Source organism: Meriones unguiculatus, chromosome 3 (genome assembly GCF_030254825.1).
Source record: "Meriones unguiculatus strain TT.TT164.6M chromosome 3, Bangor_MerUng_6.1, whole genome shotgun sequence".
NCBI lineage: Eukaryota > Metazoa > Chordata > Mammalia > Rodentia > Muridae > Meriones > Meriones unguiculatus.
Genome location: NC_083351.1, coordinates 160,182,200 through 160,204,185, shown reverse-complemented (window position 1 = coordinate 160,204,185; position 21,986 = coordinate 160,182,200). Strand labels below are relative to the sequence as shown.

General features: G+C 38.6%; 1 protein-coding gene across 1 annotated transcript in view; it reads left to right on the top strand.

Annotated features, from left to right (window-relative positions):
• The first annotated feature begins 3,396 nt into the window (after window positions 1-3,396).
• Window positions 3,397-21,986, top strand: part of LOC110565590 (transmembrane serine protease 11A) — a 49,988-nt gene continuing 31,398 nt past the window's right edge. Inside the window, exons 1-2 of the mRNA XM_021663295.2 lie at window positions 3,397-3,599; window positions 20,325-20,446. Coding sequence (XP_021518970.1) covers window positions 3,397-3,599; window positions 20,325-20,446 — 325 coding nt within the window. The remainder of the gene's footprint in view (window positions 3,600-20,324; window positions 20,447-21,986) is intronic.

The window sequence follows — 21,986 nt, the reverse complement described above, 5'->3', positions numbered from 1 at the left end:
GTCTCTCAGTACATTTTCTTCACCAGAACAATGATTTGCCTCTGTGCTTACTTGTTCCAGGAAATAGAGAGGTTTTCTCAACCTGGGCAAACTTTCCAAGGTTGTTAGAATAAGCTCAAAGGGATTACCTTGCAAAAGGATTACCTTTGAACTCTACAAAATAAACAGCCAGATTTCATCTCTCGGTGTTGCAGCAATTGAAACAGAAGTTTTGCACAGTAATCTTTCAATTCAAAAAGTCGGTTATATTTACAACAAATATTTGCTACTAGTTGCATTGACTGGCAACTTTAACTCATTTACACATTCCCACCTTGTCCTACTTCACTAAAAGTGTCAACAACGCAGTAGATAGACACATAGTATTTTTACATCATTAGCAGGCCATAGCCTGGATCAGGAAAAACAGGCCCCTCTGGAAGTTTCAAGGACAGAAGCTTTCACAGCCACCATCTCTCAAGAGAGTTCAGAATGCTTAGTGGTATTCTTATATGCCCTGCCCCTTCCGCTAAAACTGCTTCAGTTTTAGCTTCGGAATGAAACTGTTAGAACAGCAGCTCAAACATTCAATCTTTCCTATTAGAGAAATGCTAACAATTGCAACTTACTGTTTCAAGCAGATATTTTTAAAAGTGTCCGCATTAATATTAATAGGAAAAAAGGGTATAGATTCTTATGCAAATAGAAGAAACATTTTGAAGCCACTGAACATGGGGTAAGTTAGTAAGACAGGTGAGACCAAAGGGAGTCTAAGAAAGAGTTATGTGGTTAGCTGTGTTGAAGGCATGCCTCTTCCCGGAGCCAATTTTAAAATATCTGGGAAAATACTTTGTTTTTCTTTTTTCTTGTTTTTAGATTCTGTGCACTTAAGTAAATTATTGTTAAGCAAAACAAAAACAAAGCAAAACAAAACAAACAAGCAAAAAAAAAAAACAAAATGAAAAAAAAGCTAGCAAGCCAACAAAAACCCAAGACTTTAGAGACCATCAAAAGTATGAATATAATCTTTACAAAAAATACTTTGAAGAAATCAGTAAACATACAAATAACAGGAAACAATAACAAATGTGGAAAGAGGGTAATCTGATTTCCAGGGTTACCACATCATAATATTTTATGTATAGTCATCAATGAAAAAAAAATAAGAAAGTGTGATCCATTCACAGGAAAAACAAAAACTAATGGACATATGGGGTTACTAGTCAAGGACATTACTCATCTCAATGACTTTTTGGCAGAAATACAATTCATACCAAAATTCATACAGAATTTCAAGGAATCCTGTTCACACAGCTTTAAAAACCAAGGGTAAGGGTTTATACTTCTGGATTTTGAAACTTGATGCAAAGGTAATCAAGGGTGTAGTGCTGGAGCCACAGAGATGAGTCAGCAATTGTAAACCTGAGCAGCTCCTGCAGAGAGGAGTTCCAACCCAAGCAACACGAGACAGTCTACAGCCTCCTGTAACTTCAGTTCTGTGGGATCTCATGTTCTCTTCTCAGCAGACCCTGCATTCACAAACACGTACACACACAGACTTAAAAAAATGAAAGAAAGAAACACATATATTTTAAAAGAGTGCAAGCCAGGCACAGAAGCACAAGCATTTAATCTCAGTTCTTCAGAGACAGAAACAGGTGAACCTCTGTGACTCTTGAGTCCAGCCTGTTCTACATAGTAAGTTCTGAGACAGCCAGAGCTACATAAAAGACTCTGCCTAAAGAATTCTTTCCTAGAAGAAAGACAACAGACAAATAAATGAATGAATGAGAATACAAATCATCCAATGAGTAAAGGATATGTTTACAACAAATAGAATTAATTGTAAAATCTAATCACATGCCAAATAATAAAGTTGTACCCTTTAGCTTACATCACATTCAAAAATTAACTCTAATGGGACCAAAGGCCTTGAGGAGCTAAAGGATACAAATCTTGGGGAAAACATAGTAGTCAAACTTCATGACATTGAGTTTGGCAGTGGATATTGTTGGACTTCTTACCAAAGTGACTGACAACAAAAGAACAAAGATGTAAACTGGACTACACCAAAATTTAAAACCATCTATGCATCAGAGCACACTAGTTGATTCCTCAAAAATTCAACATAAATTACTATACACTTCAGAATCTCCATTGCTGGGTATATGGCCAAAATAATTAAAGACAGGTACTCAAAAGAAATTTCTACATTCATGTTCACAGAAAAATCATTTATATCAGAAAAAAGTAAGCATAATCTAACAGACTAAGAGATGAGCAAATAAACAAATCATGAGCAACCATTACATACCCCATGTATTTAATTCAGCCTTAAAAATAAATTCTGACTCATGGTATAACATAGATGTACCCTAAGGATTTTATGTTAAATGAAATAAGTCAGTCATGGTGAGGCACGTATGACTCCACCTCCATGAGGTAATATGAAGAGTTAGATTATGCTAATTATACTTAATTGATTAATTGATTAATTAGTATTTGCTTATTTAAATTAAATATTATACAGTGCTATAGTAGAATAGTAGTTTCTGGGTGCTTGGAGGTAGGGGAAAATGGGGATTTGGTGAGAGTAGATCCAGAATCTCAGTTTTGGAAGAGAAAAAAGCTCAGGAGGCAGATATTTCCAATGATTGCAACATAATGTGGGTGTAAATCTACTTATTCAGAGAATTATATGCTTAAGAATTATATAATAAGTTTTATGTCTTATATGTACATATTTCAGTAACATTTGAAAATAAAAGTGAGAAAGAAAAGGAGAGACAGATCGGAGGCAGTCATGAAGAGATGCAGAAGACAGAGGTTGGAGTTACCAAACAGGAACTAAGGGGTGCCTGGGTCCTTCAGTGCTGGAAAATGCAAGCAAAGGCTAGGCCTAATGGTACAAGCCTGTTATTCCAGCCACCTGGGTAGCTGAAGCAGAAGGACATGAGTCTAAGCCCTGTTTGGGCTACAATGCAAGTTCTAATGCAGTCTGGGTACTCTAACAAGACCTTGTTTTAAAGTTTTTAAGAGTAAAGCTGGCTTGGTATATAACTCAGTAGTAGAGCAATAGCCATGCATGTATGAAGTCATTAATTCACCACTCAGTATTCCAATAATAATGATTTTAAAAAGCAAGTAATGAGTCTTCTCTGTACAGCCTTTTTGATATCTTGATTTTAGATGTACGGTCTCCATAATGGTGAAAGAATAACTTACAGGTTTTTTTTCTATATTTAAAACATTTATATTATTAATTTTTTAGTTAGCGTTTTAAGTATTGACTTTATTGTGGCATTTATACACACATATCATCACTCTTAGTTCTATTACATTTGCAGTAATTTGCTAAAATAGTAAATGGCGGGGATGTAGGAACAAATAAAGAGGGAACTTAGTAAGAACGAAGAAATGACTGAAGAAGCAAAAGGACAGAGGAGTGTTCAACTGCCACCCAGGAAGAAGAAAGTGACTATTCATTCCCCCATGGTACAGAATGACTGTACGAACAAACCAGGGGCCACTGTAAGTTTTGTCTATCTGCTCCAGAAGGCAGGCGATGGGTCAGAAGCTCGAATTTCTCAAAAGTTACCTTCCCTAAAAAGAGCACAAAGGTAAAAGTATGAAGGCTTTAGTTCTGTTCCGTTCCTAAGGTATTAGTGAATAATGAAGCACTCATGCATGTGTTGTTTGCCTAAATAAAAGAATTTGTTCTTCTCGTTAGGTTTTTCCAGTCTGTTAAATTCTAGTGCATATGTTACTGTTGATTACATTAGGTCAATTAAAAAAATCTCATTTGATATTTCTTTGTTTGTCCAGATTCTGATAGTAGGCATTTAAAATAAATTATTAGTGTATCGATTATTATAATAATGTTTCTTTTATGATAACTAGCATTGTGCACTGAAAAGTTCACTGTATCCTGAAACTTGAAGAGAAGTGTTTTTCACCAAGAATTGCATGATTGTTTCTTGCTGAGTGCTTTTATGTTGTTGTCTCTAAGATAGTCACATGCCTACCAACAATCTGCTTTAGTCACTTTATCCTAGTGCATTCCTAATATATTTCTCTCTAAAACCATGGAACCACTTTCTTCTTTAACAAAGAAAATCAATAAGAAAGAAAGAAAGAAAGAAAGGAAGAAAGAAAGAAAGAAAGAAAGAAAGAAAGAAAGAAAGAAAGAAAGAAAGAAAGAAAGAACAAGCAAACCATTTCTTCCCTGTTGGGAGTATGTTTTCTCTGACTGTTTTTTCCAAGCTGTCCTATGGGCTGAGTCTTCTGTGTTCAGACTTGTCAAACTTGTTCCATTTCAACTACTTGTCATTTGTTTCCTTATTTCTTCCAGGAGTAGATCTCCAATACATGTAGGGATGCTATAGAGTTGATTGGAAAGTCAAGTGTGTGATCCCTTCTTCCTCTTCATCATGTACCTGCGTCGGTAAGTTCCCTTTTGTTTCATTTGGGCCCTGCTCCTTTGTTGGTGGCAGTGGATTGACTCCCCCATGTCAGAGGAGAGCTGGTAAGAGATCCTTAAGGGATTCAAACTGCATTTAAGCTTGAGAGATTTCTGGAATTTTCACGGTAGGCTGGATTAAGTAATCTCTGTGTTAAAAAAAATCAATGTTTTGTATAAAAATTGGTATGAGCATTATTTCATGCTGCCAAGTTCAAGAGCTGGTAATTGAGGCAGCAGTGGAAAGTCAATCACACTTAGTCCTGGTGGATTCTGCTCTGAGAAGGAGATGGTCATTTGTTTTAAGGCAAACCTCAGTGCTGCAACCCCACTGTATTTAGGCTCTCCCCTCAGCTTTTCCTCCTTGTACTGTGTGAAGAGGGGGGAGGGTTAGGAAGTCATGGGATTCACAGGCATCTGAACCTCTGTAGGGAACCCTATATTTCCTGAGGAGAAACCAAGCTAACAGAAGATCAAGACTGGTGATAGCATGCTAACTTTCTAAACCTCCTTTTAAATAGTAAGGAATAACAAATATATACATTTTAAAACATGACTTGCCACATTTGAAGAAGGAAAGAGTTGCCTTGATATAACTACATATATTTAAAGGGTGATTTTGAGCTATATAATTAGGATGATATACTTTATTTTTGTGAATATTTATGGTGTTTTGAAATATTTCTACATATGTGATTTCAGTAGAGTAGGTATCATTAATGCCTGCCTTAATAAATAAAATCTGAAGACACAGAAATTAGGAGTCTTCTCCAGGCTCACAGTGACTTCATATACCAGAATTTCTTATAGCCCTGAACCTTAAAGTATATAGTGTTATTCATGAATTAGCATATTCACTTAATAACTTCTACCTCTCTAGGCATAAGGCACCATTATAAGAAGTTCAGATGTGAGAATTTGATATTAGACAGCCTATTAAGTCAGTGAGCTTCCCAGGATATCTTGCCCCCCCCCTCAGAATACTTATATTTAATATCAAAATTTAGATCAGTGCTTTAGAGAGAAATCATATAGCAACCATGGTCTCTGACACTCCTAAGAGGATCTGCAGTGTTTCCCTCATAGCCAGATATTTATTGAACAAATTAAAAAGCAAACAAATATGAACATTTTCTGCTAATGTTTTACTTATTTGTTAAAATTCATTGAACTAAAGAATCCATACCCAATGTTTTATAGACATTAAGACATTGTAAAGCAGAATCTTATATTTTCCTTTTTTCTATTAAAATTATCAAAAATTTAAGTATAGGCACAGTTATGTACCTACATTTTTTTTTTCAGTTTAAAGAAAGCAAACTACAGGAGTAACATCAATGCTCAATTGTCCCTGTTTTAGACATATAAGCACCAGGCAGCAGTAGTTGCTTTAAGTTGGATTCAGAAACACTAACCCCAAACGAAAAATTTGCAAGAAGTTGCAAATCCTGCTGATAGACATAAGGACTGAGGACAAGATGCCTAATAATTGCTGTGATAGCCTATGCAGACTTTAAACTCACTCTGATGTGCACTCTGCTCTTCTGCTCACTACTGTAATTCTTACTACTCCATTAACAAGAGACTCGACGGGGAGACTTGGAAACATAACATTTGATTCACATGCCTGTTGTTTGTGCTGTCATGAACCTGGGTGTCTCCTCCGCGGGGTCTGTAGTCTCAGCTCTGTTCTTGGGCCGTCTTTAGTGGAACAAATTACAAATTGCAGAGTTCTCTGCTTAGATTTCCTTATAACTAGCCATACCCCTAACTTTTCAAAATCTTTATTGATTGAGGGATTTCACTCATCTTAAAAATCTCAGTTCTTTATAACGAGTAAGACACAAGACCAAATGAATTCTTCATCTGAAATTGTGATCACATCAGGTTCTCAGAGCTCTGTACAGCCTTCTCGTCCTCCAGCTCCTTATTATAAGTAATGCTTAATAAGAAGCAAAAACTAAACTCATTCATTGGCTATTACCTTTGTGTTTTAAGCTTGAATTTCATTTTGCAAAATTGTTTCAGTTACCTGCTAATTTGTTAATTTGTTATATTTCCTGATACATTCTAACACCATTTACATAGTAAAAATTACTAACTTGTAGATTATCAAATGAATATTATTTTCTTTTTTCCCAGTAAAGTCATGGTGTTCATTGTGTGCATTTTATACCCATTAGCTCATTTAATTCTCACAAATCTGATTAGCTCCTGTTAGAAACTCCATTTCATAGGTGGGAAAAGTAACTAGCCCGGCATTACCAGCTAATAGGAAGGAAAGCCAGGACCTGGATGTGGAGGCAAAGCCCAAGATTAACTAAAAGGGTCTCCTGCTTTTCCTCTATTTGATATTTTTTAAGGCCATAATATTTTGTGTCTTTTAGTTTTAAATTTGTATGAAGTATTCATAGTATCACCCCTCTCCACATATTTATCTATAGCCAGTGGATTGAAATGGACGTGTGTGTCCTCAAGATTTAAAAGATGACCTGTAAGTCATTGTTTTACTTGTGCCTTACAATACATGGAATTATATGTCTAATAAAAGAGGGAAACTGAAGGTACATGTACATGTACTTATGAATCAAGATTGTAGGAATTTATTATCAAGTCAGTACATTATTCCACATCAGGCGGTAATTTACTTTTGCTTATTATAATAAGAGCTATAACCTTATTGCCTATTTATTAAATATGCATCAGTTTGAATTACAGTATTTGTCAGATTATTTATTCATTACAATCTTGATAAAAGCAAACCTCTGTGATCATCCTGTTTGCATGAGAGGAAAACCTTGCCCCAGATCACAATTATTCAATTTTATGTTTTAAATTTACACATCCATTAATATCTCTGAAAATCTTGGCCAGTGGCCAGAAATAGACTTACTACTGGTACATCCAATAAGCAAAGCTTGATTACTATCTTGGCTTCCATATCTGGTATCAAGATGGTCTGGCTGCAAACAGGTAGCTTTGAACACGGCTGCTCCTTCCCCTTTTTCATTTTGTTTTGTTTTGTTGAGACAGGGTTTCTCTGTGTAGCCTTGGCTGTCCTGATCTCACTTTGTAGACCAGGCTGACCTCAAACTCACAGAGATCCACCCGAGTCTGCCTCCTCGAGTGCTGGGATTAAAGGCGTGCACCACCACCAGCAGCTGGCCCTTCCTTCTGACTTTACTAATGAAATGGTAGTGCTAAGGCTGGTCTTGCCAAGCTGTGGCAGCAAATGCATAAGATCATCTACATCAGTGCTTCTCTACCTTCTTGATGTTGAGAACCTTTAATACAGTCTCTCATGTTTTCCAACCATAAAATTATTTTTGTTGCTATTTCATAACTGTAATTTTGCTGCTGTCATGAAGCAGCTGATATGCTACACCTGTTAAAGGGTTATTTGACCCTCAAAGGGGTCACGCAGTACAGTGACACTCAACAGTGATCTATAGGAAAACCCTCAATCTAGAGTAGGGTGCAGTATATGCTGGAGACCTTCATTTGTTCACCCCATGCCTTCACACCCAGGAGTGAGGCTTATTATCGCCTCTTAAAGGAGAGCAGGGAACTGAAGTTGACAAGGTTGTGGAAACTGCAGGACATAAGTCACACCACATACTGAAGCCAAGCATTTCTTACCCTAAAAGGCAAGTCAATGTCTCATATAAAAATGCTTATAGAGGGCTGTACCATGCAGGTAGAGAATTAGAAAACATTTTAAGTGTTTAAGTTTCATATCCATTAACAAGATGAAATTTTGTTATATTTCGCTATTTTAAGTAATTGCCAGAAAAAAAAAAAAGGTTTGCAGTACTGTATTATTTTGAATCTCAAAAGTCTTTTAAAAGAAATGAAGCTGGGTATAGCGGCATATTCCTATAATATCAGCACCTAGAAGACTGAAGCAGGAAGAATGTGCATGTTCAAGGCCAGCCTGGACAACATAGTGAGACTCTGTCTCAACAGTCACAAAAAGGATTACAACATGGTCTCCATTACTTTAGAGCCATGTCTTGTTCATCCTTATTTTCTTGAGCTCAGCATGATGTTTAAAACACAATAAAGTCACAAGAAAAAAGTTGTAGAAAACATATACAGGTAGAGAAGTAGAACTCCATGGAAAAGCTAACAGATAAATTTTAAAAAGAAAAAAAAGGGAAGAATAGACTATATTGTTATGGCTGGTCAACTTCTTAGAAGTAATTTAGGATATGTCTGTGTTGTAGGATGCTCTGACACAGGCATTTGCATAGAAAGTGTTCATTCTTAGTACATTGTTAACTATTCCAGCCCAAGTCTTAATCTTCAATCCAACATACTCTTTACACACCTTAATGGGTGAATGTAAAAAATGTGTCAACAGCTAAGTGTGCTCTTGCCCACATCAACACAGATACTACATAGGAGCATTAAGTACTATCTGTCTTTTGGGGAACTTAGAATGTTGTGTAATAAGCTTTGTATATCCTGTATGTTTAGTTCTTTATTGTCCTATTAATATTATACATACTAAATAATACCTCGATTTTATTGTGTCACTTGTACCACAGTAGAGTCTATTTTTAATTAATTTTTTAAATTTTTACAATTTATTCACTTTGTATCCCAGCTGTAGCCCCCTTTCTCATCCCCTCCCAAACCCTTCCCTCCCCCTCCCTCTTTTCCACCAATTGCCTTCCCCCAGTCCACTAATAAGGGAGGTCCCCCTCCCCTTCTATCTGACCCTAGCCCATCAGATCTCATCAGGACTGTCTACATTGTCAGAGAAACATATTTTTCTTATTGATTAACTTGCACTAAAAATATGCTGACATCTATTTGTGTGAACTCCTTCTTTGGGGCAACTCCAAGATGGCTAAAAATTCAAAGAGTTCCTGGTACTTACAATAGCCTTATAATAAAATGCTTTTTTTTTTCTCAGAATGGCTAATTTCTATTGTGAGTAATTACAGTAACAACAAACTGACTGACAACAGTCGCATCTGTATGTTACTGTGGTAGTTTGATAAGAATGGCCCTTATAGACTCCTTGGCCCATAGGGAGTGGCATTATTTGGAGTCGTGTCCTTGTTGGGGTAGGTGTGGCCTTGCTAGAAGAAGTGTGTCACTGTGGAAGTGGGCTTTGGGATGTTGTATGCTCAAGCTAGGTCTAGTGTAGCAGTCCCCTTCTGCTGCCTCATGATCAAGATGTAGAACCCTCAGCTCCTCCAGCTGCCTGCATGGCACCATGCCTCCCATGATGATGATGATGGACTAAACCTCTGAAACTATAAGCTAGCCCCAATTAAATGTTTTCATTTATAAGAGCAGCCAGTCATGGTGCCTCTTTACAACAATAAAGTCCTAACTAAGACACTTACTATGTGCTAGTGATTTTACATGGATTAATGCATTTGGTTCATAAATAGGTAAATGATTTATTTCCTCTTCAAATGTGGGGCTAAGATACAGACAGTCCTAATGCTTTGCCTCTCACTGCAGAGTACTGAGTCTGGATCTACACTCAGACTGATTGTATAAACTGATATGTCTAACTGTTGCCAGTCAGATGTCTGTTCAATTTTGCACTAATTTAAGATCCTAGTTCTGTTTTCTCACTGATTCATATACTGAGCTCAACAATATTTAATAAGGCCTTTGAAGCTAAAGCTAGGATTTCACATTTTGCTGCTTTCTTAAGGTCAAACTTAAGTTGTATTCCAGGGTAGAGCTAGAAAATACCAGTTTCCTGAAAAGGACAGAGATCTAAAAGGCAGAACTGGAAACTGGTTTGACTAATGAAGGTCATGGGGAAACACTGTTGTTCGGAGAACCTGGAGTAAGTTCTGCCTCCAAGGCCGGATGTGCTGAGAAGTGAGTGGCTGTATGATATCAGGGACTTCCTCCTCCGAGGGTGTGGAGAACATTAGCGACAGCCAAGAGAAAGTGCTCTTGGTCGCATTCCTCTCACACTCTCTTCTGACAGTGCCAAGTTCTCACAGGGAAGCCCCCTTTAAAACTGGTTCTGGTTTCCAGTGTGCATCCCTAGGATCAGAGCGAATAGGTGGGGAACTGCTTTTTTCGATGCTCTTGATTTCCTTCTTACTTCCCTGAACTTAGTCCAGCCCGAATTTCAATGTCCTTTCCCACAGAAAAAAAAATCTTTTCTTTGTTCTCAAATCATAATGACATTTTACAGTTTTGTCCTTCTTGCTGCCTTCACTGCCATCATCTATCTAGCTCTGGGAGATAGATATTAAAGAAATACAAAAAGGTAGAACTCTTGGTTCTTTCTGTTCTTAGCTCTCTTGAGAACTCTTTGACACGAAACCTCGAACTGGTGAGAACACACCCAGAGCTGTGCTTTATTCCCCTCTGAGTAAGAGGAAGATCCAAGAAACAGTGAAAGAGATGCTGATGAAAAGTAGATAGGGAGTCCAGTGGTGCAGGCCTGTGATCCCAACACTCAGGGAGGCAGAGACAAGCAGATCTCTGTGAGTTTGAGACCATCCTGATCTACAAAGTGAGTCCAGGACAACTGAGCCTACACCGAGAAACCCTGTCTTGAAAAAACAAACAAACAAAAAGTAGATATGGAAATTTTTCATCTCATTAATTCATCAGTTTCCAGTATCTAAGACCCAAGTGGTGTATGACACACTGTCAGTGTGTTGGCCAGAACATAAAAAAACAGTATGGACATCTTCCAATTTTACTCTCTTCATTTGATTCTTTTCAATATTACCTAAGTTTCTTTCATTTTCATTAGCACATATATTTGAATATGAGAAACTTTCCCTCTTCTAACTTCTTGGGAACATGCTTAAGAAATTTCTCAGTACTGTACATTCACTTATTCACTGCCTTCACATTCTTGCTCTTTCAGAGAATATGTGTAGCCACATAAACTATCAATAATTAAATTATGGGCCTTGGAAATATAAGATCGCTTGTTTCACAGTCGTGAGGATCTAAGTAAAATTTCCCGGAACTCATGGAAAAAGCTGGGTGTAGTCATGCCCACCTGTTAGCCAGCATGGGAGGGTATGGTGGAGACAGGAGGATGCCTGTGGCCTGCCATTTGCCTAGCTTAAAGTTCATTGGGAAATTTAGACTAAAACACATAAGACAGATAGTAGTATAGCTTTTGTGCATGTGAATGAGCGTGCATGCACACACACACCAGAATTAAAATCAGGTGGCATTTGGGAGCACAGAAAAGCATGGTCATTGCATTTCCTTCAAATGCCTCCTCTTACACTCCTCCCATCTCTCCAAAGCACCACTGCTATGTTCACAAAAGGCTCTCTGAAGAAGAGGTAGAAGGAAATTTTCTGAAAAGTATACACGCATTTAAGGTCAATAGAAAGGGTGAGGGTACAAATTCAAGACATAAACACATCAGAGACTGATAAGGCTTTTGACTAGTAAAACAGTCTCTACTTCATTTCTGTGCTGCTTAAATCTCACAAATCATCCATTTGTGACAGTGGAAAGCCCTTCTTGAAAAGTTAAAACCAGTCTCTTAAAGAACAATTTGCTCTCCCAAAAGAAACGTTCTGAGTCATAGAAGTCAAAGGCAGACTTTTTGGAGGAGAATGCCTAATGGGAACCATTATACAATTGAGTAGAAAGAACTGTTTCTGATATTCCCCAGCTAGCAAAACAAGGGTAATAATTAATTGCACAAAAAAATAAAAATTTTCCGATTTGTTCACTCTCTGTTGTATACATACACTGAAATATCACAGCATAGACCACACTCACAGCTATGCATAGTCAATTAGAAACAAGAATGTATGTTTCTAAAAGCTCAGGTCCTAATTGTATACCCAGGATACATGAACTAGGCAAATTGTTTCTGGGGTAAATTACTCACAAAACTACTATAAGTAATTCTAGTGACAAGGGTGACTGTAGGTAACACATAGTAATAAGTTAACTTTCCAGATAATAACTCATATTTCTATAATTTTTTATATTAAGTGGTGATTCTAAAAGAGATTTAAAGATTCACTAGCAGATAGCTATATGTAAAAGTTGCCACAAAATGTTCATTTTCATGTAATGAGTGACTGGGGACTTCTTGTAGCAAATGTTCCAAGGGAAAAATTTAGGTTCTGTAGGAAATTTCCATGAAGGTTTCCAGGCAAAGAAAGGGAGAGTGAGGCCCGTGGAAGTCATATGAAGGAATTGGACTCCATGAAACTGGATTGACAGGCTGCTGTGAGCCACCTTGTGTGTGCTCAGTACTGACCCTGCCTCCTCTGCATGAGCAGTAAGCACTCTAAACCACAGAACCATCCCTCCAACTCCTTAGAATACATTTGTCATTGCTGTTTACTTAAATTAGTAAGTAGTTTTATGGAATGGAAGCTTGGCAACATTCCCTTTTATATAAGATAGTGTATATTGAAGATAAAAAAAAATGGTTTCATGAAAATTTAAGGAACATAACCAGTGCGTAAATGGACAGTTGTATGGCAATCATATGTATGTACATTTTGTCCTGGCTAGTTATATGTCAACTTAACACAAGCTGGAATCATGAGATAAGAAGGAGCCTTGATTGAGAAAATGTCTTCAAAAGATCAAGGTATAGGCAAGTCTATAGGACATTTGTTAATTAGTGACTGATGAGCAAAGCAGTAAGCAACATTCCATTATGCTCTCTGCATCAGATCCTGCCTCCAGGTTCCTACCCCATTTGAGTTGCTGTCTAGATGTCCTTTGATGATGGACTGTGATGCAGAGTATGTATACTGCAAATAAACCCTTTCCTTCACAAGTTGCTGTTGGTCATTGTGACTCATCACAGGAATAGTAACCCCAGCCAGAACAGAAATTAGTGCCAAGATAGTGGGGTATTAATGTGGCAGATCTTACCACGTTATTTTCTGGAAGATTGTGGAAGGCATTTGGAACTTTGGATGAGAAAAACATGAGTTATGAGAGGTCAGTAGGCTATTCCTTAGGAGCTTGGAAGATAAGAATGTTGAAGGTAGTGCCAATCATGGAGTCTTGGCTTGTGAAGTTTCAGAAGGAAGCAAACACTCTACTGGGCCATTTGTGTAAATAATTTGTCCTTCTGGTCATGGAGAGCTGAAGAGTTGGCTGTGATTAACAATAGACCAGAACCACAAAAGTAAACTCTTTTGATTTGCTGGTAAATTCTTTGGATGCTGGGACTGAAGGTGGGGCTGAAGAAACAGCAGATTAGGAGGAGACCAGCATCATTGAGGTGGCCATGGTTGTGCCTCAAGCCAGCAGCCAAACTTGGTAACATAAGAGTCACCAGATATTTGGTTTTGAAGGCATCAAGGAGTCATGGAAAGCAGCTGAAGCTTGGCACTGTGAGAAGCTGCAAGAGATTATTGGTAAACATGCATCCTCAGTAGCAGGTGAAGACCCAGGATTGAAGGGTCATGCAGGGAAGTTGAGGCTTGGCAGCATGAAGAGGGCCTTTGAGAGGCTATTGGTGAAAGTGTAGCCCAGTTGGAGCAGGAGACCCTGGCATTTTGTAGATGCCAGTAACAGGGTGGCCACCAAGAACAGCAGCAGTGATGGGGTGGACCTTCTCCTAGCTTAGACGATAAGCTGTGTGTGCTGAAGAAGGTGGACCCAAATAAATGACCCAAGCCCCCTGGAAAGCCCAGAAGATTATAGGTGAATCACAAATATTGGACAATAAGGTTTTTGTTTTTGTTTTTGTTTTTACACGATTGGAGTTTGGTTTTGCTTTGTTCAGATTGTGACCATGATCTGGTACTTTTCTCTTGAAGTAATCATACAACTGAGATATTTAAACTTTTTTAAAAGAGAGTTGGAGTTTTACAGTCTTTGGATTTTTTTTAATACTGAAAACTTAATGAAGTATCATAGTTTCAGTAAATAATTGGTTTGTGCGTGGTGTTCTAGAAGAATGCCTAAATTATCAGTAGTAGCCAACCTGTAAAACATGCAAAACCTTTACCCTATGGCACCCCAAACAAGCACCTGTGTATAAAGTAACAGTGTGTTTCTTCCTGTAAATTTTCTCTTATTTAATACACACCTCTTCCCAATTGGCCCACCTCTCCCATTATAGAACGATGGTGCTTTTGAGGTATATCATCATTGCACATTAACCCATACTCTCACCCTACCCACAATTACAACTTTTTCTCTGCTATTGCATTGCAAAGAGCTTCCAAATATTCAAAGGATTCGGAGGGGGGGTGGCAGTGGGGACTGGATTTCTTTTAAAGACACAACTTTTAAAGGGTTTTAATTTGTAGGGCTGTGGGACTTCTTTTTTAATTAATTAGTTAATTTATTATCATTTATTCACTTTGTATCCCCACTGCAGCCTCCTTCCTCCTCTCTTCCCAGTCCACCTTCCCTTCCTCTTCTCCCCCTATACCCTTTCCCTAGTCCACTGATAGGGAGGACCCCCTTGCCTTCTATCTGACCCTAGCCTATCAGGTCTCATCAGAACTGGTTGCATCATCTTCCTCTGTGGCCTGGCAAGGCTGCAACCCCCCCTCCAGGGGGAGGTGATCAAAGAGCAGCCACTGAAGCTATGGGACTTTTTAAGTTTATAAAACATTTTATGCTGTGAGGCCTTTCTTAATTGTTACCTTGAGAACAAGAAAGAAAAGGCTGTGGCCTAACAGTGATGCCTTTGTGAGTCAACTTGACAAGGAGTCAGTTGTGCTGGATAGTTTTATGTCAACTTGACATAACCTAGAGTAGTCTGAGAGGAGGGAGCTTCAATTGAGAAAATGACTCTATAAGATCAGGCTGTAGGTAAGCCTTAAGGGCATTCTCTTAGTGATTGATAGGAAAGGTCCAGCCCATTGTGGTTGGTGGCTTCCCATGGGCTGGTTGTCTCGAGTTCTATAAGGAAACAGGCTGAGTAAGTCATGGAGAGCAAACCAGGAAACACCATCCTTTCAAGGCCTCTGCATCAGCTCCTGCCTCCAGTTTATGCCCTGTTTCAGTTCTGGTCTGGGCTTCCTTCAGTGATGGACTGTGGTGTGGAAGTATAGGCCAAATAAGCCTTTTCTTCCACAGCTTGCTTTGGTCATGGTGTTTCATCATAGCAATAATAACCCTAAGACACGTTTGTATACTAATAACATGCACCTTTTTTTTTTAGGGAGAACAGAAAAATAGTTCTAAAGATCGAAAACTCTGGGGTCTATAGACAAAATGATAAAGGACATAAAGTTGAGCCAGTTACCTGTGAGGAAAGGTCCTCCTGGGGAAAAGAAGATCGCCTGGGACAGGAGGTTAAGCATCTCTTTCTGTTCAAGTCATCTTTGAACTCACACATATGAAGATAGTAAGGAACTGCATACTCTAACTCTCTGTGTGTTTTTCAACCTGTAAGATTTAGAGGCAAAACCACACTGAGTTAACACCATATTTCTTTGACAGCGTCTTAATAAAGAAAACAAACCATGAACACACCCTTCTCAAAACTGACTAATGAAGGTAGTGGATGTGATAAACTGGGTTTCAAGGAGATTATAGGTTGCATGTTTCGGAATAAGGATCATTTGTACTTGCCTGTTCTCCAAAAGAATGCAAAGTGCCAATTATGGCCTGACTGGGGATTAGCGGCTTCCTTGTCTTCATTCTGAGAGTCCACTTTGTGTGTTTAAAAACATTAATAAAACATTTCCCACTTTTCTTTTTATGTTATGCCCTTCTCAGAATCCCCTGTTCATGGAATGGGGTTGGTTCTCCACCACCAGCCTTCCATCTCGGTTCTCACATGCTTTCTCTGGATGGGGCATGTACTTTTCCTCATTAAAGTTGTAATACTCTGAGTTGTAGTGAGGCCAAATCACAAGATGACCCCTGACATCAGCATCCCTTCTTGTACATACTACTTCTCCAGTTGGTGAAGCTAATAACCTATCTAGATACTGTGAGGGGACTTTACAGATATAATGAAGTCACCAGAAAATGTATTGTTTAAAATGGATATTATACTTGGAGGCCTAATCAGATAATACATTTTTTTTTAAAAAAAGACTAGACTTTATTTTGATCTCAGCTCAGCTTCAAGAAATTGAGCTCTGTCTAACACTCTAGTGAACTTGGAAATGAGACACAAATCACAATCTATGAAAGCAGCTCCAACCAGAACCTCGATGTCAGTCATAAGAGACTACAGGCGCTTGTCAGCCCCGAAAACATACATACATATAACATTATACAGACTGAACTTCTTAGAAAACATACATACATATAACATTATACAGACTGAACATAGATACATGCAATAATAATTAATGAAAAAAGAGGCCAAGAGTTTAAAGGAGAGTAGGGAATGCTCTATGGGAAGGTTTGGAGGGCAGATGGGGAAGGAAAAAAATGTAATTAAAATATAATCTCAAAAATGAGAATAAACAACCCAAAACACATCATAGTGCTCAAGTTTTGAAAGAAACACACACACGTACATGAGAGGGAGAAAAGCGTGAACAGAGAGGCCAGCTATTCTGTATAAAGCCCTGGCTATTGCCTTGAGCAGCTAATTTTGTGGTAATTAGTTACTCAGAGATTGAAGTTGGATACACCTGTGTTTTCTGTGCCAGCACACGCAGAGCTGGTGGGGAAAACAATGTCTAACAAGTTGGGGCTTCCATTTACAAACAGGCTGGATTCCAAACAGCTTTACTAAGTGTTTTAATCTGAGTGATCTTAAGCAAATGACTAACCAAGCCTGTGCAGAATGGGAAGGTAATGGGGTATTTTTTTTTGTCCTCCTGCATTGAATGCTTATATCCATAAAAGTTGGCCTCATCTAGCCTTTTAAAAATTATTATTATTATTATTATTACTACAATTACTACAATTTATTCACTTTGTATCCTGGCTGTAGATTCCTCCCTCATCTCCTCCTGGTCTCACTCTCCCTCCCTCTTCTCCACCTATCCCCCTCCCCTAGTCCATCTCCTCCCCTACTATCTGACCCTAGCCTATCAGGTCTCATCAGGACTGTCTGGATCCTCTTTCTCTGTGGCCTAATAAGGCCACCTCACCAGGAGGAGGTGATCAAAAGCAGGCAACTCAGTTCATGCCAGAGACTGTCCATGCTCCCTTTAGTAGGGAACCTCCATGGAGACTGAGCTTCCCATGGGTTACATCTTAGCAGGAGGTCTAGGTCCTCTCCATGCATGATTCTTGGTTAATTCATCAGTCTCTGCCGGACCCATGGGCCCAGCAGAAAGATACAAGGCCTGCCCTTTTCTGAAGAGAAACAGAGAAGAGGATAGGGAGTGAGGAAGTTGGTGTGTGGGGGGGAGAGTGACCTGAGGAGAGAGAGGAAACTAATATATGAAAAACTAAATTAAATTTAAAAGGAAATGAATACAAAATGTTGGTCTTAAATGAAATATTTGTTCATGCAGGATTAAGTAGCAGTAGCTTTAGCTTGGGGTTTTGTGGCTTGCATTACCCAAAGCTGTACGGGACTGTATCTCCCAAGGGTTTTCTAAAGCATATACATTTTGTTTTATTACATGAGTGTCTGTGTGGGTGTGTGAATGTGAGTGTGAGTACAATTTCTCAAGGAGACCAGAGGTATCAGATCTCTATGGAGCTGGCGTTGCAGGTAGTTGTGAGCTGCCCCACATGGCTGCTGGGCACTGAAGTTTAGTCCTCTGCAAGAGCAGCAAGCACTCTTAACCACACAATGTCCCCATCCTCTCCAAAACACAGCACTTTAAGTGAAAGTTTTCACTCTAGTTTGTTGGTGCCCATTTCCCCCCTGGATGCTCACAGCTTCTCCGTGGGGTTTGAAGATGATCCAAATCTGGGAATGATGTAATTGCAAGACGAAGTTATAGTATATGAATGCAGGTTTATCAGAAACAGCTCTTGTTCATCATGCAGAGGGGGGAAGCTAAAGAGAGAGGCATGTGCAGACAAAGAAGAGGAGGAGAGATACAAAAAGATAGAGTAGAGGGAGAGGAGGGGAGGGGGGAACCAAAATGTCTACATTATGTAGTGAAGGGAAGCCCTGCCCCTGGGCTGGAAAGTCCAGGGTAGAGGGTGTGGTGTGGGGTGTCCCACACCGTGCAGCAGGTGGGGACCGAGTGGGAACCTGGGAGGCCAGGTCCACTTTAGTATGGTCTGAAACCCAACAGAAGAGGCAACTCATATGGCACTTTAGCAGCACAGAGGAAAGCTGAAGCACCCTCTTCATGTTTGTGCGCCTGTGCTAACGTCTGTAAATACCCGAGTAGCGGAGGTGATGTCTCCACGGTTGTCTTCTTCTATTCGTTCTTTTCAGGGGAAGCAATATATGACGAGGAGGTGGATAGATTTGGAACCTTGTACATGTTCTTAAGTTAAACTTTTTTTTTCTTTGGGATGTCTCTTGTTTGGGCACACTGATGGGATTCTATGAAGAGGAGAGTGAGTGTCCACCTGGGGTAGAACAGTTTCTGGAAGCTGACCTGAAGCCTCCCCGCCCCCTTCTCTTGGTCAGTGAACTCATCCAAACGAGCCATAGAGAAATTCCCTCACAAATGAGTAAATATTCTGCACCTATGGGTGAATAGACAAACACCTAAACTTCAAGCACATTTAAGAATCCAAAATGTAACTAACTGAAAGATAGTCTGCCACTTGGAATTTATGTTCTAGAAGTCAGAAGACCTTAGTTTAAGAAACCTCCCATTTCTGTCATGTGATGGAAATCACTTGATATCTCTGAATACAGGTGTCTTCTTCCAGCGTGTAGCTAAATTATACTGTCTTCTTTCATTCAGAATTTAGGCATCAAGCCATTTTATTCTGTACGAGACTCCGCATCAGGTTTTAGCGGCAAAAGATGAGCATTGTGTAACAGTTGACTGTGCAGGGACCACTCATGCAGCCATTAGTTACAATACAACAAACACTTCGGTTTATCAAAACTTAATAGCAGAAAGGCAGTTTTTCAACCAAAACAGTGACAGTTTTGCAACTCATAGTTTAATGAAATAGGAAACACACATTATTGCATGAAAAGTATCTGTGTCAATGAATTAAACCAAAACCTAATGAAAGCTTTAGATAAAAGAAAATTAGAAAAGCAAGTCAGCTGATATCACAAAGAAGCATCAGACAAGAGCAGAAGGCAAACCTGTCAAAAGACTGAGAGTTTGATTTCTCAACAAGTCAATGACATTCAGACTTTAGAGGAAGTATTATTATTTTTTTACTAAAAGACACATAGAGGCCGTACTCTGTATCAACCTGTATAAAACAGGATTGTATACTGGTCTGTAAAATACAACTGTATACTCTATAGGAACAAAAAGGCTGGACTGGCCATTAGAAGATATTAGAGCATTATTAAGGAGGGCTAATGATGAGCTGGTGATGTTGGAAATGGTCCCTTCAGAGCAATGATTTGATGAAAGGCCATAATGTATTCATCAACATCATTTGTGCAGGGGTAAAAATGAGTGAACACCAACAAAATGTCATTGATAACATTATAAGATAAAGTATTTGTTTAGACTTTTCCATGTCTAAAATTTCACATTAGTTAAAAAGATGCATAAAAGAGTATATCTGAAGTTAGTTCACGAGCCTTGGATAGACTGGGAAGACATGAAAGAGCTCTGGAAGGGAGGAATGGGCATTTGAAAGCCTGTGTAGAACATCGGAACCACTGCTGGCAGCAGCTGGTTTGGCATCGCAGGGCCGCATTAGAAGCAGAAACCAGGGGCAAGAACATAACTTCCAGGTCCACTCTTTCCAACAGCTCCTCACACGACCACGATGACCTTAACCAAAATAAAAAATAATGCCCTCTTGCTGTTAAAGGAAGCATGCAGCAATGTGAATTGATGCCAGCACCACTGGAAAACTTGTAACTACTCCCACGTGAGAATAACCTCAGCCTTCCTTTATGCAGAGTGGCAGGATACGGCACCCACAAGAGAGATCTGAAGTCATGGATGGTCACCCTTCTTGCCGTTCTCTCCCTGGTGATGGTGGCAGTGACCATTGGACTTCTGGCTCACTTCTTAGTCTCTGGTAAGGACAGTTGGGAATCTTACCTTCTCACATAGGACAGTGTGATTTGCTTATCTGTAAATGATACTCATCCTTTAACCTGGGACTGTCTCGACTCAGAATATTTTAAAGATTATTCTGTCATTTTACTACATAGTAAATAGTTATTGTACCACCCGTAAATCCAAGTACTTTTCTGGGTGCTTATGATACAGCGTACAGTGAGGTATGGAAGTTTCTCACTTGCTGAGGTACAGTATTTCTTAGAATCTGCATGTAAAAGCAAAAACAGTCATTGTCATTTGGCTGCAAGCTATCAAACTAAGCAAGTCTTACCATCTGCTGCACATCAAGATGAAAAACTATAATACATGTGTTATCAGAACTGGTTCTTTTACTTATGGTCATTTTTTCTCTGCTCAGTAGAATTTCCAGGGCAAAAAAATTCCACAAAACTCATATCTAATGAAATAATGAATTTTAAAATCACAGATAAACCATGACTCAATAGTATTGCTAACTCTTAGAAAATAATGTTCTTCTAAAACAGTATTTAAAGATTTTGTTTTTGTTGCTTAATATATTTATATTAACACAAATAATGCATTTTAAACCCTTTGTATTACATCTTTCTTTGCTAAGTATAAATCATTTACATTTTTGACAAATCTTTACAATTCACATGATGAGGGGTTTGGGAGGAGATGAGGGAGGGTGAGATTAGGAAGGAATGAGAGGAGGGACTACAGCTGGGATACAAAGTGAATAAACTGTAATTAATATAAAAATAAATTTAAAAATGAGTAGCTCAAGCTGCCTATTTGAATGGTTTTATCTGATATCATCTCTAAGGACTTAATAACAGGTGACACCTGTTTTATGAGATAAAAATGAAATGACTTTCTACCATATTCTGAGTCTCATATTGAAACCCCAATAGTGCTTTATACCGATGACAAAAAGATCCATCTTGATTGCACAAAAGCATCTTTAACTGTTGCTAACAGGCTCTGATCTTTTTTTTTTTTCTTCATCCCTGATGGCCAGACAATGAGCTAATTGGCACCTCTGTTACAAACAGTTTTCACTTACAATTTCTAATGACCTTTCTCTTTGTGATTTCCTTCATTGTACTTGGATTTTTTTTACAAATAAAAGTGTGCAAGAATGCTCACTTACCTCTGCTTCTGGATGTTTCACACTTTAGCAAAGCACAAGAAAACATGGCAAGGAACATCCAAGCTCTAAAGGCTCACAATAAGATTGAAATTTCCAAACTAACCACCTACTAGTTGACTAAGAAACATCAGGATATTTAATGTTATTGTGTCTTACTTCCCTCCTTTATAAAATGGTGGTGATGCTAATATCAAGAGTCTGGAATTATGATCAAATGTGATGCCATGGCAGAACAGTATTCTGAACATAGTAAAGATTCAACAAATATCAGCTACTCTTATTAAAGTAAAACTATGTTAACTCACCATGTTTTTATTAAATTCAATTGGGAAAAAAAAAAAACTTGGTGATATATTTACAACTTCATTTCAGGCCCAATAGA